General features: G+C 40.6%; 1 protein-coding gene across 5 annotated transcripts in view; it reads right to left on the reverse strand.

Annotated features, from left to right (window-relative positions):
* Positions 1–19,276, reverse strand: part of LOC125287523 (poly(ADP-ribose) glycohydrolase-like) — a 56,828-nt gene that overhangs the window by 24,642 nt on the left and 12,910 nt on the right. For all 5 annotated transcript variants that reach the window (XM_048233406.1, XM_048233403.1, XM_048233402.1 and 2 more), the window contains 2 exons: positions 16,199–16,291; positions 12,600–12,754 (listed from right to left, as the gene is read on the reverse strand). In XM_048233406.1, coding sequence (XP_048089363.1) covers positions 12,600–12,754; positions 16,199–16,291 — 248 coding nt within the window. The remainder of the gene's footprint in view (positions 1–12,599; positions 12,755–16,198; positions 16,292–19,276) is intronic.

The raw sequence follows: 19,276 nt of genomic DNA on the forward strand, positions 1-19,276 counted from the left end.
GTGTGTGTGTGTGTGTGTGTGTGTGTGTGTGTGGCACTAAAAGCCCCTTGGGGAGGAGCGAGAGCTCATTCATCTCCGGTCCACTCCAGCTTTCATCTCTGCTCTCTGTCATGGCCGCCGCGGGGCGAGAGAACGAGAACGAGATCGGGCCAAGCGTCACATTGGCCCAGGAGAGAAGAAACGTGCCTCTGACATGAACCACCGAGGCCGCGCTGCCATGCTGCATGGAACACAGGACCTTTCCATCAGCATAACGGGCAGTTGTGGATGGATGGACAAAGAGATGGAGGGATGAATGAATGAATTAATGAACAAATGAACGAATGAATGAATGAATGAATGAATGAATGAATGAATGAATTTGACTGCATCAAAACATTGCATAATAACATGTGTCTTTGATAATGCAAAGAGGAATGGGCAGCGATGAATTCACAATACGATAAAATATTCACATTTGAAGTACTACACATTTGAATTCACATTTGAATCCTCACTTGAATGACACATATTGTATGTGCCGTATCATTAGAATTGTATAAAACTAGCCTGAATTCTATTAAAAATTTGAGTCTGGTACCGCTCCATTGGGACGTGATTATGGGACGTTTCAACCAACACAGGGAAAAATGCTTCTGCACGAAATTGGATAAACCTACCCAATCAGAGCAACGAAATATGCGAATCCTGTAGGGAGAACAGACAAAAACACCTTTCTCGACAAACGCCCCAATCACTGTTTTCTGTTCACTTTTTTAAGTATTTTGCACAACAGATGTGATGTTGAAATCTAAACATCTAGCTTCTCTACTTTTACAAACAATATCAACTCATGTGTGCTCAGGTGACGTGAATGACTGGAGAGTACCGTATTTCAAGGAATACTGAACCAGTTCACAGACTTTCTGGATCACAATAACAAGAACAAATGTTGCCCCCACACCTCGTCACACCGCCCCTCACACTAGAAACAACTGGCCTCCAACAGCTATGACTAGGGACACATAGACCCTTACTGTTGAACTCACTGGTTATCCTTGATTATGGGCCAGAGGATTTAGATTGATCATTGGGTCCAACATAAAAGCAGTAAAAAAATACACAGTCCTAATGGAAGCAGAGCAGGGCAAACAGAGAAAGAACCACAAACACCTGATTCTTCATAAAGTTAGGACAAGGACACAAACATAAGACTCCAACATCTTAAATCATTGGGATCTTTAAGTCAGAAAACACAGTGTCCCTCCACACACACACACACACACACACACACACACACACACACACACACACATACAGTGTACACACACAAAGCTGGCCCTGGCCCACCATGGTCAGAGCTTCCCCATCTGGATCAATGTTAATTGGATTTTCTCCTCCATTTCAGTAATCAGGGGAGCTGTGGAGACGGCATGCCTTGGCGTCCGGACGTGATTGGTGGATGTGAGTGGGGCGATCCCCCTTAAGAAATTACTGCGAGCGGTGAATTGCATTACATTAATACGCCAACATCTCGAGCTGACATCGTGGTCACAGAGAAAAGGCACTCATGGTGAAGACGGGAATGGATGGATGAATAGAAGAATGAATGGATGGATGGATGAATGAATGAATGAATGGAAGGATGGATGAATGAATGAATGAATGAATGAATGAATGGATGGATGGATGGATGGATGGATGGATGGATGGATGGATGAATGAATGAATGGAAGGATGGATGAATAGAAGAATGAATGGATGGATGGATGGATGGATGAATGAATGGAAGGATGGATGAATAGAAGAATGAATGGATGGATGAATGGATGGATGGATGGATGGATGGATGGATGAATGGATGGATGGAAGGATGAATGGATGGATGCAATTGCATTAGACAATCATCCAGCTGTCAAAATTCTTGAATGAAAGGCACCCACAGCAGACAGAAGTTAGGATGGACGGATGGATGGGTGGGTGGATGAACAAATGAATGAAGGGGACTGCATTAGACAACAAAAACCCAACCACTCATCCTTTTGTGGCTATCCGATCTTAAAGGTTAAACTTCTCAAGTAAAGACACGTACTATAAACGGAGAGAGGGATGAATGAATGAATGAATGAATGAATGAATGAATGAATGAAAGAATGAGATTGCATCAGACAACAACAACCTAACCACTCACCATTTGGAGTTGTCAGATCTTAAAGGTCAAACTTGCAGGTCAAAAAACAAAAGCATCATTCTTTCACACATGAGTTATTCAAAGCAAACTGTCAAAAATATGTCATTATGCTTCAGTGTAAATAACTTGGTGCATAAATTGGTATAAGTTTCACCAGCTCCATTCATCAGTCCAAGTGAGACCTGCTGCACACCTGGCTTTAGGGTAAGGACCATGCATTATCAACACCTAACGATGAACCCAACTGCTCACCTCTTTAAATAGACAACACAGTGGTTTATCAGAGGAGTTCATCAGTGGGGGGAAAATCAAAGAGCTCCTTAAAGAAATTCTCCCAGCAGGACGGCTGTTCCTGGACTACCAAACACATCCTCTGTCCGCTGTCTCACTGTGAGCTGCACACCACACCTGATCTTTACTTAGCAGCAGAATGTGAGGATCAAACTGGCTCTTTAATCAGCAGCAATATATGAGGATCATAATTGATCTCTGACAAGCACCAACGTGTGAAAACCAAAACCTGATCTTAAAAGCAATATATGTTTACATGTATTCATTTAGCTGATGTTTTTATCCAAAACAACTTACAGAAAGAGGAAATTTACAAGGGCCAAACCTGATCCTAAAAGCAAAGGGCCAAAAGGGCCATTTCATAGCTGCTCATTCCATAGCAGCAGCATGTGAGGACAAAAACTGACCTTTCTAGATATTTAATGGGTGTACACACATCAGTTAATCAAACACATCCTGTATGCTGAATGAATGAACTACAAATGGGTGTCAATTATTATGACCGCCGCTAGCCAGCCATTGGTTTCAAAGGAGATTTTATTTGTGTAAGCCAGCAGTGTTGAGCAAGTTACTTCAAAATCGTAATATATTATGTATTACTTATTACTGTCATTTCAAAGTAATTCATTACATTATAATATTACTGTCTCTGAATTGTAAGGCATTACACTACTATTGTATTACTTTTAAGTTACTTTTACCAAAATATCTAGAAATATGGATTTGGAATTCTAAATGCAGTTTATTATGCTCAATGCAGCTCATTGCACTTCTAATGGAGGGTGATGTGGTACAACATAATGACTGAGCTAGGCTTAAGGCTAACAACAGTAGAATGCAATAGGTGCAGTGATGGCTCATGATGCAATACAAGGAACAATCATAGCCAGAATTTTTGTTAAAAGAAGGCGAGAAAGGCTAAAGTCTGGTCAATTGTGATAGAAATGCTGTAACTTCAGGCTTAGGCCTACTCATTAAAATCAACAGAGAGCCCACTACCTGTATATTGCAACCCAAAACTTAAAGACATGTCAGGATAGGCTACACGGCAGCTACTGCCATTTTGGTGCCCTAACTGGTGAAATACAGTATTAACCTAAGTATGTCATCATGGGCCAACTATAAAGATGTAGTCTGCCTGTTCCCAGGGATGGGTAGTATTTCTGAAACATGTAATATGTGTTTCAAATGCAAAATAGTATTTTTGTCATTTGTATTTTATTAAGTTGAAGGAAAGGGCTCTGTATTTTGTATCAAAATACTTTATTGGTGTGTATTTTTTTGTATTTTAAAAATACTGCAAAATACTATATGTGAAAAACACAAGTAGATACTACACACAGTGTAATGAATAATTGGTAATTAGGCAACAATGTGAGAACAGCTGTGTTCAACAACACTTACAGCTTTTCAGTATTGCTGAAGCATCAGCTCTGGTCTGAAGCACTGGTGTGAAGTGGTACGCAAGTAAAGATAAACAAGTTTACCTGTGCAAGTTCACATAAGGACACTGACAAAGGCAACCATGTCCCATTGTCTCCATGCCAATCTTTAACAGAAAAATGTCAGATGTCTCAACCACAATGACATCAATAGATGGTAAGGTGTTGAGTGTGTTTGAATTCCCTTCGTTTGTAGCATCCTTTTCTGCATGCCACAGGGGGAGAAGTTCACCTTGTTTAATTAAATAACAATTCTATTTCCTTATTAGCTGCATACTTGAGGTTGGAGATATTAAAAGCGCGTCAAATCTTTCACATACTGGAACTTCAAGATACATAGCGTATGATTTTCTTATTCAGTTCTGCACTGGACTTGAATTAAATTTGCACAGATACTGTACACAATTATGATTTTGGCCTATTGATTATAATGTGTTTAATTATACTGGCCATAAAAAGGGCTTGGGCTGAAGCCCGGGGCCTCGACAATGAGGGCCTCCCTAATAATAATAATGAATCAATAATAATAAACGGCCCGTGTCGTAAAGTAGCGGCGTCAGTCATTAGCCTACTCTGGAGCTACCCTACATAATTGAGCACATTGCACTGCTCTACAATGACATCGATGCAGAGGCCCTTTGTCTTCTTCTTTCTGAAGTGTAACAAAATGATAATATTATCATAAAATGATAAGCGAATGGCGTGGATTCCTGTAACTGTCCATGAAAACAGAAGGCATAGCAGGTAAATATCGTGGCAAATAGCCTGGCAGTAAACGGCTTTAAAACATGTAGGCCTATTTCACTTGTCTCACAGGGAGTGAATGCAGAACATGGGCTGTTCTTGAAAGAAATAATTGGTGATCTGCATCTTCGTTCACCAAAAGCTAAGTTTGTGCTAACCCATATTAAGCACAAATAATATCCTATGTTATGTGTTCTGATTGTTATGTTTTGTGATTACTGCTTGTTCTGTAGGCTAAAAGTATTTCTGTCCCTCCCAATCTGTGTTAGAATGGTGTGTTAAGTATACAGAATTTCAAAAAACCTCCTGGGGAACCCCTCGACACGACAAACACATGCACTTTTGAAAAACTTGAAACGTCCATATGTGTAACCCATCTTTTAACTTAGCCTACAGTATAGTGTATAGTGTAAAAGTTCAACGCTGTTGGTTTCGTGAATAGGCGGGTCAGATCGCGGGCCGGGTATCATAATTAGTATTTGCGGTTTGGGGGGGGGGCTTAAAAACATATAGCCCAGGGGCCTCAGGTGGTATTAAGGCGCCCCTGGGCACATTCCATCCAACTTTCTATCCATTCAACCTCTTCAAACCATTCACTCATCCACCCATTAAACTATCCACCAACATCCATTAAACAATCTGCCTATCAACATCCATTCAACTTTCTGTCTATCAACATCCATTACACTATCTAAATTTAACTTTTAAACTATATACTCTGTCTCAGGCTTTAAGCATACAATCTGGCTCTCTTAAGACTCTTCTGTTCCTATTTCCTCTGCCCACAACTGTTTCAAAATAAATGTCCTCACTACAATAATTCACTATTAAATAATTTAACTATTTAAACTACTCAACTATTTAACTGTTTAGACATTTCAACTGTCAGTTGTTATCAACTATGACTCCTGCCAACTGTTTCCAAATGAAAGTTTGTTTTGCATTTTATGTTATTAATATACCCAGTATGTTTATATTTTTCATGCACTGGTAATTTCCTCGAAATTACATTTTCTAGTTTATCCTGGTGCCACGCACCTTGCATGTAACTGTTCGCTTATTTCCTCTGTGTACGAAGTTATTGTAACTGAAAAGTAACGATAAAGGCACAACTCCAGGAGGACTTCTTGTCGCCATGGTCAATGCATTTTTTTTTTATATATCTGTGAGTGTGCGACATAGCGATCGCGTTACGTTATATTATGGCAAAGGGGCAATGCCGTTATTATCGTTTCCCAAAGTATATGTAGCAATAAAATAAAATAGAAATACATGAATACATTTAGATAAAAAAAAAAAGCAATAATTGCATGAAATACAGCTTGTTCAGGATTCTCAAAAGCTCGAGTCCCAGTCAAGTCTGAAGTCTTTTGAGGTGGAGTCGCAAGTCATGTCTGAAGTCACTGTTTTTGCGACCTAAGTCCAAGTCCCCATCTTTTTTACATTTCTATCCCTTCATTCTCTTTAATTCAAGTTCACAGCACAAAGCTGACATGCACTAGAAGAGCATCTTATAGCAGCAGAATGTGAGGATCAAAATGGCTCTTTAATCAGCAGCAATATATGAGGATCATATTTGATCTCTGACAAGCACCAACGTGTGAAAACCAAAACCTGATCTTAAAAGCAATATATGTTTACATGTATTCATTTAGCTGATGTTTTTATCCAAAGCAACTTACAGAAAGAGGAAATTTACAAGGGCCAAACCTGATCCTAAAAGCAAAGGGCCAAAAGGGCCATTTCATACAGTAGCTGCTCATTCCATAGCAGCAGCATGAGGACAAAAACTGACCTTTCTAGATATTTAATGGGTGTACACACATCAGTTAATCAAACACATCCTGTATGCTGAATGAATGAACTACAAATGGGTGTCAATTATTATGACCGCCGCTAGCGAAGCCATTGGTTTCCAAAGGAGATTTTATTTGTGTCGCCAGCAGTGTTGAGCAAGTTACTTCAAAATTGTAATATATTATGTATTACTTATTACTGTCATTTCAAAGTAATTCATTACATTATAATATTACTGTCTCTGAATTGTAAAGGCATTACACTACTATTGTATTATTACTTTAAGTTACTTTTACCAAAATATCTAGAAATATGGATTTGGAATTCTAAATGCAGTTTATTATGCTCAATGCAGCTCATTGCACTTCTAATGGAGGGTGATGTGGTACAACATAATGACTGAGCTAGGCTTAAGGCTAACAACAGTAGAATGCAATAGGTGCAGTGATGGCTCATGATGCAATACAAGGAACAATCATAGCCAGAATTTTTGTTAAAAAGAAGACGAAAGGCGAAAAGTCTGGTTAATTGTGATAGAAATGCTGTAACTTCAGGCTTAGGCCTACTCATTAAAATCAACAGAGAGCCCACTACCTGTATATATTGCAACCCAAAACTTAAAGACATGTCAGGATAGGCTACACAGTTGCAGCTACTCGCCATTTTGGTGCCCCTAACTGGTGAAATACAGTATTAACCTAAGTATGTCATCATATGGCCAACTATAAAGATGTAGTCTGCCTGTTCCCAGGGATGGGTAGTATTTCTGAAACATGTAATATGTGTTTCAAATGCAAAATAGTATTTTGTCATTTGTATTTTATTGGTTTGAAGGAAAAGGGCTCTGTGTTTTTGTATCAAAAATACTTTATTGGTGTGTATTTTGTATTTTAAAAATACTGCAAAATACTATATGTGAAAATCACAAAAAAAGTAGATACTACACACAGGTGTAATGAATAATTGGTAATTAGGCAACAATGTGAGAACAGCTGTGTTCAACAACACTTACAGCTTTTCAGTATTGCTGAAGCATCAGCTCTGGTCTGAAGCACTGGTGTGAAGTGGCACGCAAGTAAAGATAAGCAAATTTTACCTGTGCAAGTTCACATAAGGACACTGACAAAGGCAACCATGTCCCACTGTCTCCATGCCAATCTTTAACAGAAAAATGTCAGATGTCTCAACCACAATGACATCAATAGATGGTAAGGTGTTGAGTGTGTTTGAATTCCCTTCGTTGTAGCATCCTTTTCTGCATGCCACAGAGGGGAGAAGTTCACCTTGTTTAATTAAATAACAATTCTATTTCCTTATTAGCTGCATACTTGAGGTTGGAGATATGAAGGCACGTCAAGTCTCTCACATACTGGAACTTCAAGATACATAGCCGTATGATTTTCTTATTCAGTTCTGCACTGGACTTGAATTACGAATTTCGGCACAGATACTGTACACAATTATGATTTTGGCCTATTGATTATAATGTGTTTAATTATACTGGCGCCTTAATGCAAGGGCTTACCTGGGCTGAAGCCCAGGGGCCTCGACCAATGAGGGGCCTCCTAATAATAATAATGAATCAATAATAAACGGCCGTGTCCGTATTCGCGGCGTCAGTCATTAGCCTACTCTGGAGCTACCCTACATAATTGAGCACACTGCACTGCTCTACAATGACATCGATGCAGAGGCCCCCTTTGTCTTCTCTTCTGAAGTGTAACAAAATGATAATATTATCATTAAATGATAAACGAATGACGTGGATTCCTGTAACTGTCCATGAAAACAGAAGGCATAGCAGGTAAATATTGTAGCAAATAGCCTGGCAATGAAACGGCTTTAAAAACATGTAGGCCTATTTCACTTGTCTCACAGGAGTGAATGCAGAGCATGGGCTGTTGCGCAAAGAAATGAATTAGTGATCTGCATCTTCGTTCACCAAAAGCTAAGTTTGTGCTAACCCATATTCGCACAAATAATATCCTATGTTATGTGTTCTGATTGTTATGTTTTCTGATTGCTGCTTGTTCTGTAGGCTAAAAGTATTTCTGTCCCTCCCAATCTGTGTTAGAATGGTGTGTTAAGTAGACCGAATTTCAAAAAACCTCCTGGGGAACCCCCACGACACGACAAACACATGCACTTTTTGAAAAGCTTGAAACGCCCATATGTGTAACCCATCTTTAACTTAGCCTATAGTGTTGTAAAAGTTCAACGCTGTTGTTTTCGTGCAGTAGGCTAACCTTTTTGATAAGCGATGTCATGGGTAGGCTGACGTGATTAAGGGCTTTCTGTTCCTGTTTATGTAAATGTTTTACATAGGCTCAATAATGATAGGCTACACTGCATGTTAGGCTATATCAACCAAAAGCACGTTATGTAAATAAAGGGGTCAGATCATGGGCGGGTATCATAATTAGTATTTCTGCGGTTTGGGGAGGGGGCTTAAAACATATAGCCCAGGGCCTCAGGTGGTATTAAGGCGCATTCCATCCAACTTTCTATCCATTCATCCTCTTCAAACCATTCACTCATCCACCCATTAAACTATCCACCAACATCCATTAAACAATCTGCCTATCAACATCCATTCAACTTTCTGTCTATCAACATTCATTACACTATCTAAATTTCTATCTAACTTTTAAACTATATACTCTGTCTCAGGCTTTAAGCATTCAATCTGGCTCTCTTTAGACTCTTCTGTTCCTATTTCCTCTGCCCACAACTGTTTCAAAATAAATGTCCTCACTACAATAATTCACTATTAAATAATTTAACTATTTAAACTACTCAACTATTTAACTGTTTAGACATTTCAACTGTCAGTTGTTATCAACTATGACTCCTGCCAACTGTTTCCAAATGAAATTTTGTTTTGCATTTTATGTTAATATACAGTATGTTTATATTTTCATGCACTGGTAATTTCCTCGAAATTACATTTTCTAGTTTATCCTGGTGCCACGCTTTTTGCATGTAGCTGTTCGCTAAACATTTCCTCTGTGTGCGGTTATTGTAACTGAAAGTAACGATAAAAGGCACAACTCCAGGAGGACTTCTTGTCATGCATGGTCAATGCATTTTTTGTTATATATATATCTGTGAGTGTAGCGCACATAGCGCATAAGCACGTTGTACATTATGGCAAAGGGGCAATGCCGCTCGTTATGCGTTCCCAAAGTATATGTAGCAATAAAATAAAAGAGAAATACATGAATACATTTAGATTAAAAAATAATTGAATACAATTGAAAACAATAATTGCATGAAATACAGCTTGTTCAGGATTCTCAAAGCTCGAGTCGAGTCAAGTCTGAAGTCTTTTTGAGGGAGTCGCAAGTCATGTCTGAAGTCACTGTTTTTTAGGCCTAAAGTCCAAGTCCCCATCTTTTTACATTTCTATATTTCATTCTCTTTAATTCAAGTTCACAGCACAAAGTTGACATGCACTAGAAGAGCATTTATTGCTAAAGATTAGCGTGGCTGCATTTCTAGGTGTGTCATTAAATTAATTGTGCTATTTAATGAGGTATAGAGATCTTTGGGTTTCACACACAAAGTGCACTTAACTGTTCTTCATATTCTAGTTGTCTCTGCAAATTGAAAATAATGAGCGTATAGGCTTATGTCCATCGAGTCAGTTGCAGCCAGCCACAGTCATCTTCAACCAGTAACAGGAGCTCGTTCTGCTATTTGGCGTGGAATTTTTCTCCTTTGTTCTCGCGCATTGTTGTTTTTTGTGAATAGGGGAGCCGGGCACAAAATAACAGCGGGGTTAAATGCTAACTGGACTTTTTTCCCTAGTTGCAGGGGTTGATCGAGGCATGCTATTGGTCGGTTAATCACATTACTATGAGCGTGTTCCACACATTTTCAGTCAGCATGGGCGTGTTTCCCGCATAGATCTGCAGCAAAAGCCTTTTGAAGAAGACATCAACGTAAATGTCTAGGTGGTACTTGTCTTTCCATTACTGAGTTGTGGGTGCAGCTCACTGACTCCAATCTTGTATCATCTTAATAACCGTCTTATAGGCTAAAATGAACACCGCTTTGAAACATGTAGCCAACTCATAGCAGGTGCTAGCTTATCTTATAACAAACGTGACTCAGCGGGGTTAGTTGTAACGCCACAGTTACAACTAAGCCACTCATACTGTACAATGATGTTGCAATACAAAAAATGTGCGCGAGATTAGTGCTAGTTTAGTCTCGTTTTTGTGATGTTTTGCATTTTGCCTCATGTGTTTTCAGGTTTGAGGGCTTTTCTTGGCAGGATTGACCTTGGTTAGACTCTTTGCTTCCATTGGCGATATTTCTCATGTTATTTCTCATAGAAAATAAAGTCAATTTTCACATTCGCCTGTAGTTAGTTCATGACTTATGTATCATAAATAGTCAGATCCCATTCTATCATACACATTCAGATACATTTATTGAATTCATTTAATTAAAACAGCCTTTTGAATGAGTGTTACAACTAACCCCCGGCAGGTTGTAACATTTCACCTATCGCCACTCGGTGGAATTGTAAAAGAACAGTAGCTCCTAAAAACAAACTTCCAGTGCATATGTGTAACAGAGATATGTATGTTGCTTGTTAAAAGTATAACTAGTGAAACTCAAATGATTTTAGAATTATTTAGCCATAACTAAAAAGTGTTACTTTGTACCCCAAGGCTCCCTATGTATCAATACATAATACCACCCTAATTTCAGGTTAAAATGCATTGTAATGCGGCGTTACTGAAGTTTTGTCCGGTAAATATTACCCAATTTTTTTTTGTAATGCCTTACATTGCCACGTTACAGCAAAAAGCAATATATTACAGTAATTACATTACTTTTGTAACTCATAACTCCCAACACTGGTCGCCAGCATAGCCTATTGACAATTTATGTTGTAAATAGGCCTACCTTATAAGCCTACCTGTAGCTTAGGGAAGCTAACAGCTTTCTATTAGGATCTAGTTTGTTAGTTACAGTTTTGTCATAACTCCCTGATGCATTTTTGCATTTAGAATAGCCAGAGAGTGGATATCTCAATCGAAAATTAAACAATATCGGGTGCCTATGGACTAGGCTGGGTGAACCCAGCCTGATCTGCCCGCTATTTATTTTTTGATTTCTTAAAAGATTGAGCTTGGTCTGGTGAAAGCCAGACTAGCCATGGACCTCAGTTACACAATGCAAGGAAACGTGAATCAGCCTATATTTGCCCGAACAATAACAAACAACAGCTCTTCAACTTTGGCCCGTTAAAATGTGTATGAACAGTCTAGCGACGCATTTCATCAAGGCCCATTTGGACATGTCAGTTATTTGCACCACTGGTTAGATGTAAAACAGTATTTCGTTTCAGACTACTGTTACTTCATTTGTGCATTAACAATAACATTTCAGACTACTGTTACTTAATTTGTGCATTGACAATAAAGTATTACATGAACTAAAGATGACTAAAATCTTATGTAGAAGAAGAAACATTCACAAAAAATCCATCCATCCAAAAATTACCTTTGTTTTTGATAGCTGTTGAAAATGGCATGGAACTGACAGAGATGTTTTTGTTCATAAATAAATCAATAAATCAATAAATAAATAACATTATGCTGATACCTTTTGCTTTTCCCAAATACAATGTAGCCTACAGGTGTAAGTGACCTGTCATCAATCCAGTTGCAATGGATGAACTGTGATGAACTGCCCTACTTGTGATTGTTTAGAGATTTTAAAGGTTTTATAACAATGCTACATCTTTCTTTTCAGCACCAGTAGGCTACTTTCTGTGCAGCCGCACACACACACTCAGGCATGCCAAACAAGCATACACAAAAGTTTCAAGAGTGGGGGATGGAGTAAAATATGGAGACAAATTGAAGTGTGATTTATTTTCACGGAACGGATGTACAGGACTGAGCGGCGGTCATATTTTGTACCGCTATGCGGTACATCTAGTTTTGTTCACAATGAATACATGTTATTTATGTTTAAGACAAGAGTCGTTCCAGTGATGGTGTGATAAAGGGACAATTTCATGAAGAGGGGCACATCAAAACAGACTAATAATCTGACAGTCTGACTGTAAACACACACACACACACACACACACGATCAACAAGCCAGAGGGTCAACATGTTTACCAGTGCTACCTGCAGAAGTTGATGTCAGGGTAGTTGAAGTACTCGGACTTCCTGGAGTTGCGTCGGGGGAAAGTGCAGAAGAAGGCGTTGGCCAGGAGACAGGCCACCTGCTCCTGAGACAGCGTGATGGAGTGGCTCTGTCCGGCCTTCAGGAGGGGCACTGGCTAACAAGAGATAATATCACCGTGAGCAGGGGTCAGTGTGTGTACTGTATGTAGGTGTGTGCATGTGTGTGTGTCTGGAGTCGGCACGCTGATAAGGAGAGGTCAGTGTGTGTGTGTGATTTGTTTAGGACTATGAAAGCTTTAATTACATTTGGGCTAATTAGCAGGGGAGCTAATTGGAGCCCTCTCTAGGGGCCACTCCAATCAGATGGCTTCATTACCCACTCAAGGATACTTGTGCTCTCTCCACCCCCCCCCCTCCCTCCCTCCCTCCTTCATACACCATCTCTCCCTCTCTCATTCTTCCCCTCCCCCTCTCTCATACACCATCTCTCCATCACCCCCTTTTTTACTCATACACAATCTCTTTTTCTCTCCCTCTCCCCAAATCTCTCTCTTATATCTCTCCATCGTTCTTTCTCGCTCCTTCTCTGTGCAACCTCTCTCTTTCCATCCTTCTCTCTCACTCCTTCTCTGTCCAACCTCTCTCTCTCTCTGCCCCCCTCCCATTTCCCCAGAGGATAGCATCTCTGATTGGAGCCACTCAGATGACTGCTCCAGATATGTGTGGCAGTGCTTCCTCTGCTAACTCCTATTCAAACATTTAGCGATGTGCACTAATTCACGCTAATTTTATGCAGTTCAGATAGTCCAAATAGCTAGGCTGGAACTTCCTTAGGCTGGCTCTGAAATTCAGTTTGGAGTGAGCAACTGATATTCTGGGCAGCCTACTCAAAACACACACACATACACATACAGAAATGTGGGTTGGACAATTCATAAATTAGAAAATATCTGTTACTCAATTCACGTAATAAGTACAACAGAAAATATTGTCTACTAATACATTACTAAGCTGCCAAACAAGGATTGAATTGCATTTCATTACATAAGCTCGAGTCCATTTGGATATGAGCTACTGGGGATATTACACACAGCTGAAATCAATCCCCACAGCCACAAAGTAGACTGCCTACCTGCCTCTGAATTGCGGCAAACCAGTTTAGACAGTAGAGGCGATGTTACACTAATGACTTGCCAGAGAGTGTTGAAATGAGGGAGGGAAAAGCATTGGATGCTTTTTCTTCCCCTAAATGTCAGAGAAATTACAGAAAAACCTTGACCAAGGCCCTCATCTGTCTGTCTGTAAGTGTGTGTGTGTGTGTGTGTGTAAGTGTGTGTTCCAGCACGTCTCGAGGCTCATTATTCTCACTACCTGGTTCTCTTTCTCTCTCTCTCAGACATGAGACAAGTAGCTGGGATGGGCGCTGCACTGTGCACACACCATAGAGGCATATAAATCTACTCGATCAAGACTACTCCATTTTCACTCTCAGAACTGCGTGGTTCCCAGAGTTACCCATGACTTCGAGACTATCATGGATTGGCCGACATGTCACATTGGACTTGAAGGGGGTAGGAGGTAGGGGGAATCACTTACTCCTGCTTTCCTGTTTCCAGAGCAGGAGTCCGGTAAATAGACAATCACAACTACTATTAAAGAGCATACCAACTACACAGAACCAGGACTAGTCTACATACTAGAGATGACGTAATAAGATAAAAAAAATAGCACCATTCCCCACTATCGTCTTGGCCATAAGTCAAAACAGCTTACACTTCTGAGAGCCAACATTGATCCAAAAGAGTAAATCTTAATCCTGATCATCAGCAAAACTCCCTGTTCCAACTCCGCCTTCCGCCATGCTTGGTCTCGTCCTACATGTGATCATCTAATCAACTCATCTCATCATCTAACATCTCTTCAACTATGCTTATCATGAGGGAGAAATTCTACCAGTATATCATGGACAACTTCATACAGCATATATTTACTGCAGCATGTCAAAACTACTATTAGGGAACATACCAAGTACAGAGAACCAACAGTAGCGTACATACTAGGAATGACAACAAGAAATTGGTACCATCCTCCACTATTGGGCCACAAGGCACATAAACTTAGTTTTAAGAGCTATGCAAATGCACACATTGGTCCAAAAGAGCAAACTTTTATTCCAAAATATGAGCAAATAATTCTTCTCCCTCGCTTTGCTTCACGCGAGAGTAGCAGCAACTACCTCTCCATTTCCACCACAGCACATGGAGACTCTATGGACACTGTGAACTCGGTTTTTATTACGCCTAAAATTATTATTTTAGCTTGATTAAGAGTTGCATCTAACTGAGGAAAACAAATCAATATTTATGCCCGTCATTAGAGAATCTTGGCAATTAACACATGTAGCATTCGGTTTACATCATGCGTTTGATTCTGGCATCTGGAGAGCAGAATGTAACAAGTCAGAATCGCAACATCAAAGGGATTAACATCCTTGTAAACAGGGGAAATAACAGAATATTTACTTGTCTCCCTTCGGAAGTCAAATGCTTGTGAAACAACTGGGCCGTTGGTGTGGCCAAACTCCACTTCCCTACAGCACTCCTGAGGGAGCACGCATCAGACCAGAAGGGGGGGGGGGGGAGGTTGGGGGTTGTCTGACAGCTGATTGGCTTTGAGAATGATAGATCCCAAAAACTGACCCCCTCCCCCCTGCAGTGTTAATGAGTGCATGGTTGCCATGGAAGTTGTCCTTCATCATATGGACCGTGTGTGTGTGTGTGTGTGTGTGTTGACCATTGCCTGGGATGACCAATAGGTCCATAAACCCAGCATTGACAGCCAGACACCTTGACCCTGTGACTGGTTTGCCAGATGTAATTTTTTAACCCATATCAGGTTTCCTAAAGCATTAATCACAGTGGGGTGCACTTAATGGGGGGTCATTTCTGCCAAGCTACAACAAAATGACCAGAGGCTCTGTTTATCAAACTACTACTAATTACTGAGTGTTTTTTTATTAATGATTATAGCCATGTGAATGATTTATTCACAGATTCGAATGACTATTCGGAATGACTAGCTGACTATTCCTAGAGCTTGCTTGGTGAATACTTACTAAATATCTTATAAAACTGGAAATTATTTTAAATTCCAAATTATGTGAGAGCAAATGAAAAATATGTACCTTGAAGAGAAACTAACACATGTGCTCCTTTTAATAGAAAGTTGAGTTTACAAAATCTGAGCTGAAATCATCTGGATGAAGTGAAATTTATGTTTAACAAGCAGAACTGGCCTGCAATGAATCAGACTAATGAATTAATACTGTGTGTTTACCTGTGTGATGAGCTGTTCTGTACGTGAGTGTGTGCTTGTGCGTGTGTGTGTGTGTGTGTGTGTGTTTTTGACAGTCTGTGGGGTATCGGTGTTGTGTGTGAGCTGCTACTTTGGGTGTGTGTGTGCATATGTTTCAGTTGAAGTTGTACCTGTGTGATGAGCTGTTCTCTGTATGTGTGTGTGTGCATGTGTGTTTGAGCCCGTGCTGTACCTGTGTGATGAGCTGCTGCTGTGTGTGTGTGTGGCGTGTGTCTATGCTCTACCTGTGTGATGAGCTGTTCTGCATTCAGTGCCAAGCGGGCAATGTCAGGCAGGAGACGCCCCAGCAGCTGCTCAGCCTCCTCCGACTCCAGACCCTACAGCAGGAGAGAGAGAGAGAGAGGAGAGAGAGAGAGAGAGAGAGAGAGAGACAACTAAAAAAAAGACAAATATCATGATTTTCCAAAAGAAGCCCCGATGTCAGGAACACAGATACCATTTCAATCTAGACAGCACCGCCCTAGATCACACGATGCAGTACACTTACCTTGGCTTAATTATGACTGCATTGAGGAGTTTCAGCATGGCAGTGAATGCACTAAAAGAAAAAGCTCGCAGAGCCCTATATGCAATAAAAAGAAATTTCTGGAACATAAACATACCTATTAAAATTTGGTGCAAAATATTTGACTGTGTAATCCAGCCCATTGCCCTGTACGGAAGTGAGGTATGGGGTCCACTCAGTGAGCATAGCTACACTAGATGGGACAAACATCCTATAGAAAGCCTACATGCAGAGTTCTGCCGATTGATCTTAAAAATCCAAATGAAAACACCAAACAATGCATGCAGGGCAGAACTAGGCAGATGCATCTCCAAACAAGTCCCACTGACACACTGCATTTTAATGCAGTAAAAACTCAAGATCTGAACCCTGAAAAGAGTCCTCTTAGTCAGCTTGTACTGAGACTAACTAATCTCCCCCTAACAAACATTAATAACTTCTCTCAGACAAGTGCTGCTTTCAAACTGAACACCAATAAGATCACTCAAGAATCTAAAGAAAAATATTTGGAACATTGGCAAAAGGAGACAAAAAAAACAGAGCAAATTAGAATGTTACCGGTCAATAAAATCTGAATACCAATTGGAAGAATTTTACTGTTAAGAATATCCTGACCAAATACAGACTCACTGTCTAGCCATATAAAGTCATAGACAGATCCCAGGGTTCAGAACCAAATACAGAGTCTTTACTCCACAGTCTGGGACAGAAAAATCTTGCTGCCAACACACGCCTTTGACAGGGACTTACAAAATAATTAAATAATTATTAGGGTTTATATGGCACCTAAATATAATTACAGACAAACACCATACATTACACGCGAGGGAATGGAACAAGAAAATAATGGCAGCCCTACTGACAGCAGGGACAGACAGCAAATCTTGCTGCCAACAACGCCCCAATGCCATAAGGGCAAGGGACAGTGGTTAAATAATTAAATAATTATTACTTTTATATGGCACCTATCCATATAATTACAGACAAACACCATACATGCACGCAGGCACACACACACACGCACACACACACACCAGTTTGTTTGTTAATCTTGGATGCGTATCTATTTGCCATGTACTGTATTCCAAGCATTCTCCATGTAAATGTATGTCTAAATGTTCTGCTTTGGCAATGCAAAAATATTTGTCATGCTAATAAAGCTCACTTGAATTGAATTTAATTGTATTGAATTGAGAGAGGGAAAGAGAGAGAGAGAGAGAGATAGGGAAGGTTTAGAAGGAGAGAATGTGATAGAGGGAGAGAGAGATTGGGAAAGAGAAAGAAAGATAGACACATAGAAAGAGCAAGAACAAGAAAATGAGTGTGAGATCAGTGGATTCAAACAGCAAGAAGGAGAGAATGAAGAAGAGACAGCCGAGTTAGCAATGAGATTAATAAGAAATATAGTGCCAGGCAAACAGATGGATGGAAAGATGGAGTGTGGGGAGGGGTGAAGGAAGAGAGACAGTAATGGAGGTAAAAAGAGAGAGAGAGAGAGAGAGAGAGAGGGCATGAAGAGAGAGGATGGTGGTTGTTAGTTTGTCTCGTCAGACAGTGGCCGGCAGCTGGGTGCCATTCCCCCTTCCGCTCGGCCCCTCCAGCTGTTCTGCTGTGGGCACTGCCTCATGCCCGTCCCGCACAGATGGAGCAGGAGCGGGCACACACAGAGACACACACACACACACCAAACCATTCCACTGGCAACTTATGTCACAACACACAGACACACAACACCGATGGCAAACACACATCACCTCACACCACACAGTAACATGCCTAGGCCAGGCAGCAGTTCAAGTCTGCTGGCAGGAGAGAATCAGCAGCCTCTTTGGAAGCTTTCTTCATTAAAACAGTGAAAACACCGTCCTCTAAGAAGCTGACTTGTCACGGCTAACTGAAATGAGACGTGAGATGTGACAGAGACGGTGAAAAGAAAAGTAAGGAGAATAAAAATACGCCACAAAGAGACATTCAAACTGGCAGCCAACCACATCAATGCATTATGGTGGCCTCACCACAACGTCAGCCTGTGCAATGCAAAGCATGTGTGTCTAAAACAGAATCATAAAAACATTGATTGAATACTCGGAGTCTGTGAGCTGTGTTCAATTTCCCTATTTGGATTTCCCCTAACATTTAATGGCCGTCACTTGTAAAGCGACCGAGCCGGAAGAATATAGAGGCTGGCTAATGCCAAGATTTATCTCCACTAATATTTTTTTTTCTTCACTATATATTTATTTATGGCGCTATTGGATGCCAAATGCCACAGTGATCAATCGCAGGGGCAATTTCATCAGAGCTTTTGGGGGTGGGGAGGTGGGGGGGGGGCAGAAGGAGCGTCTGATTAAATGGACTTCCTGGAACAGATGCAAATGAGAGTGCGCAGGCTTGAGAGATGGGACCGAGTGTTCTAGGACAAGACGCCTTGACGGACGATTTTAGCGTAGCCTGCTATTTTTCTTCGGTTTCACACTTTGTGTTGTTGTTTTTTCCCCCAATCTTCTATGTGGCGCTCCGCGCAAATACGGGATGCGCTGGCTGACTTAACCGCTGTCGTAAGTAATGACCGGCCTGACATCGTAAAGCGCCGCCTCCGCAACAGTGGACACGCACTAGGCTAATGAATGGTGCTTGACACACACACACACACACACAGGCCAGGGATGCTGGAGAGAGAGAGGATTCAGCTGAGGTTAGCACAGTGGCAAGGAGACACTATATAAAAAGGTCTGACGTGCGACACCGACGGTTGCGCTGACTGACTAACGCCAAGCCAGATGACGGGAAACGGGTC

Source organism: Alosa alosa, chromosome 22 (assembly GCF_017589495.1).
Source record: "Alosa alosa isolate M-15738 ecotype Scorff River chromosome 22, AALO_Geno_1.1, whole genome shotgun sequence".
Classification (NCBI taxonomy): domain Eukaryota; kingdom Metazoa; phylum Chordata; class Actinopteri; order Clupeiformes; family Clupeidae; genus Alosa; species Alosa alosa.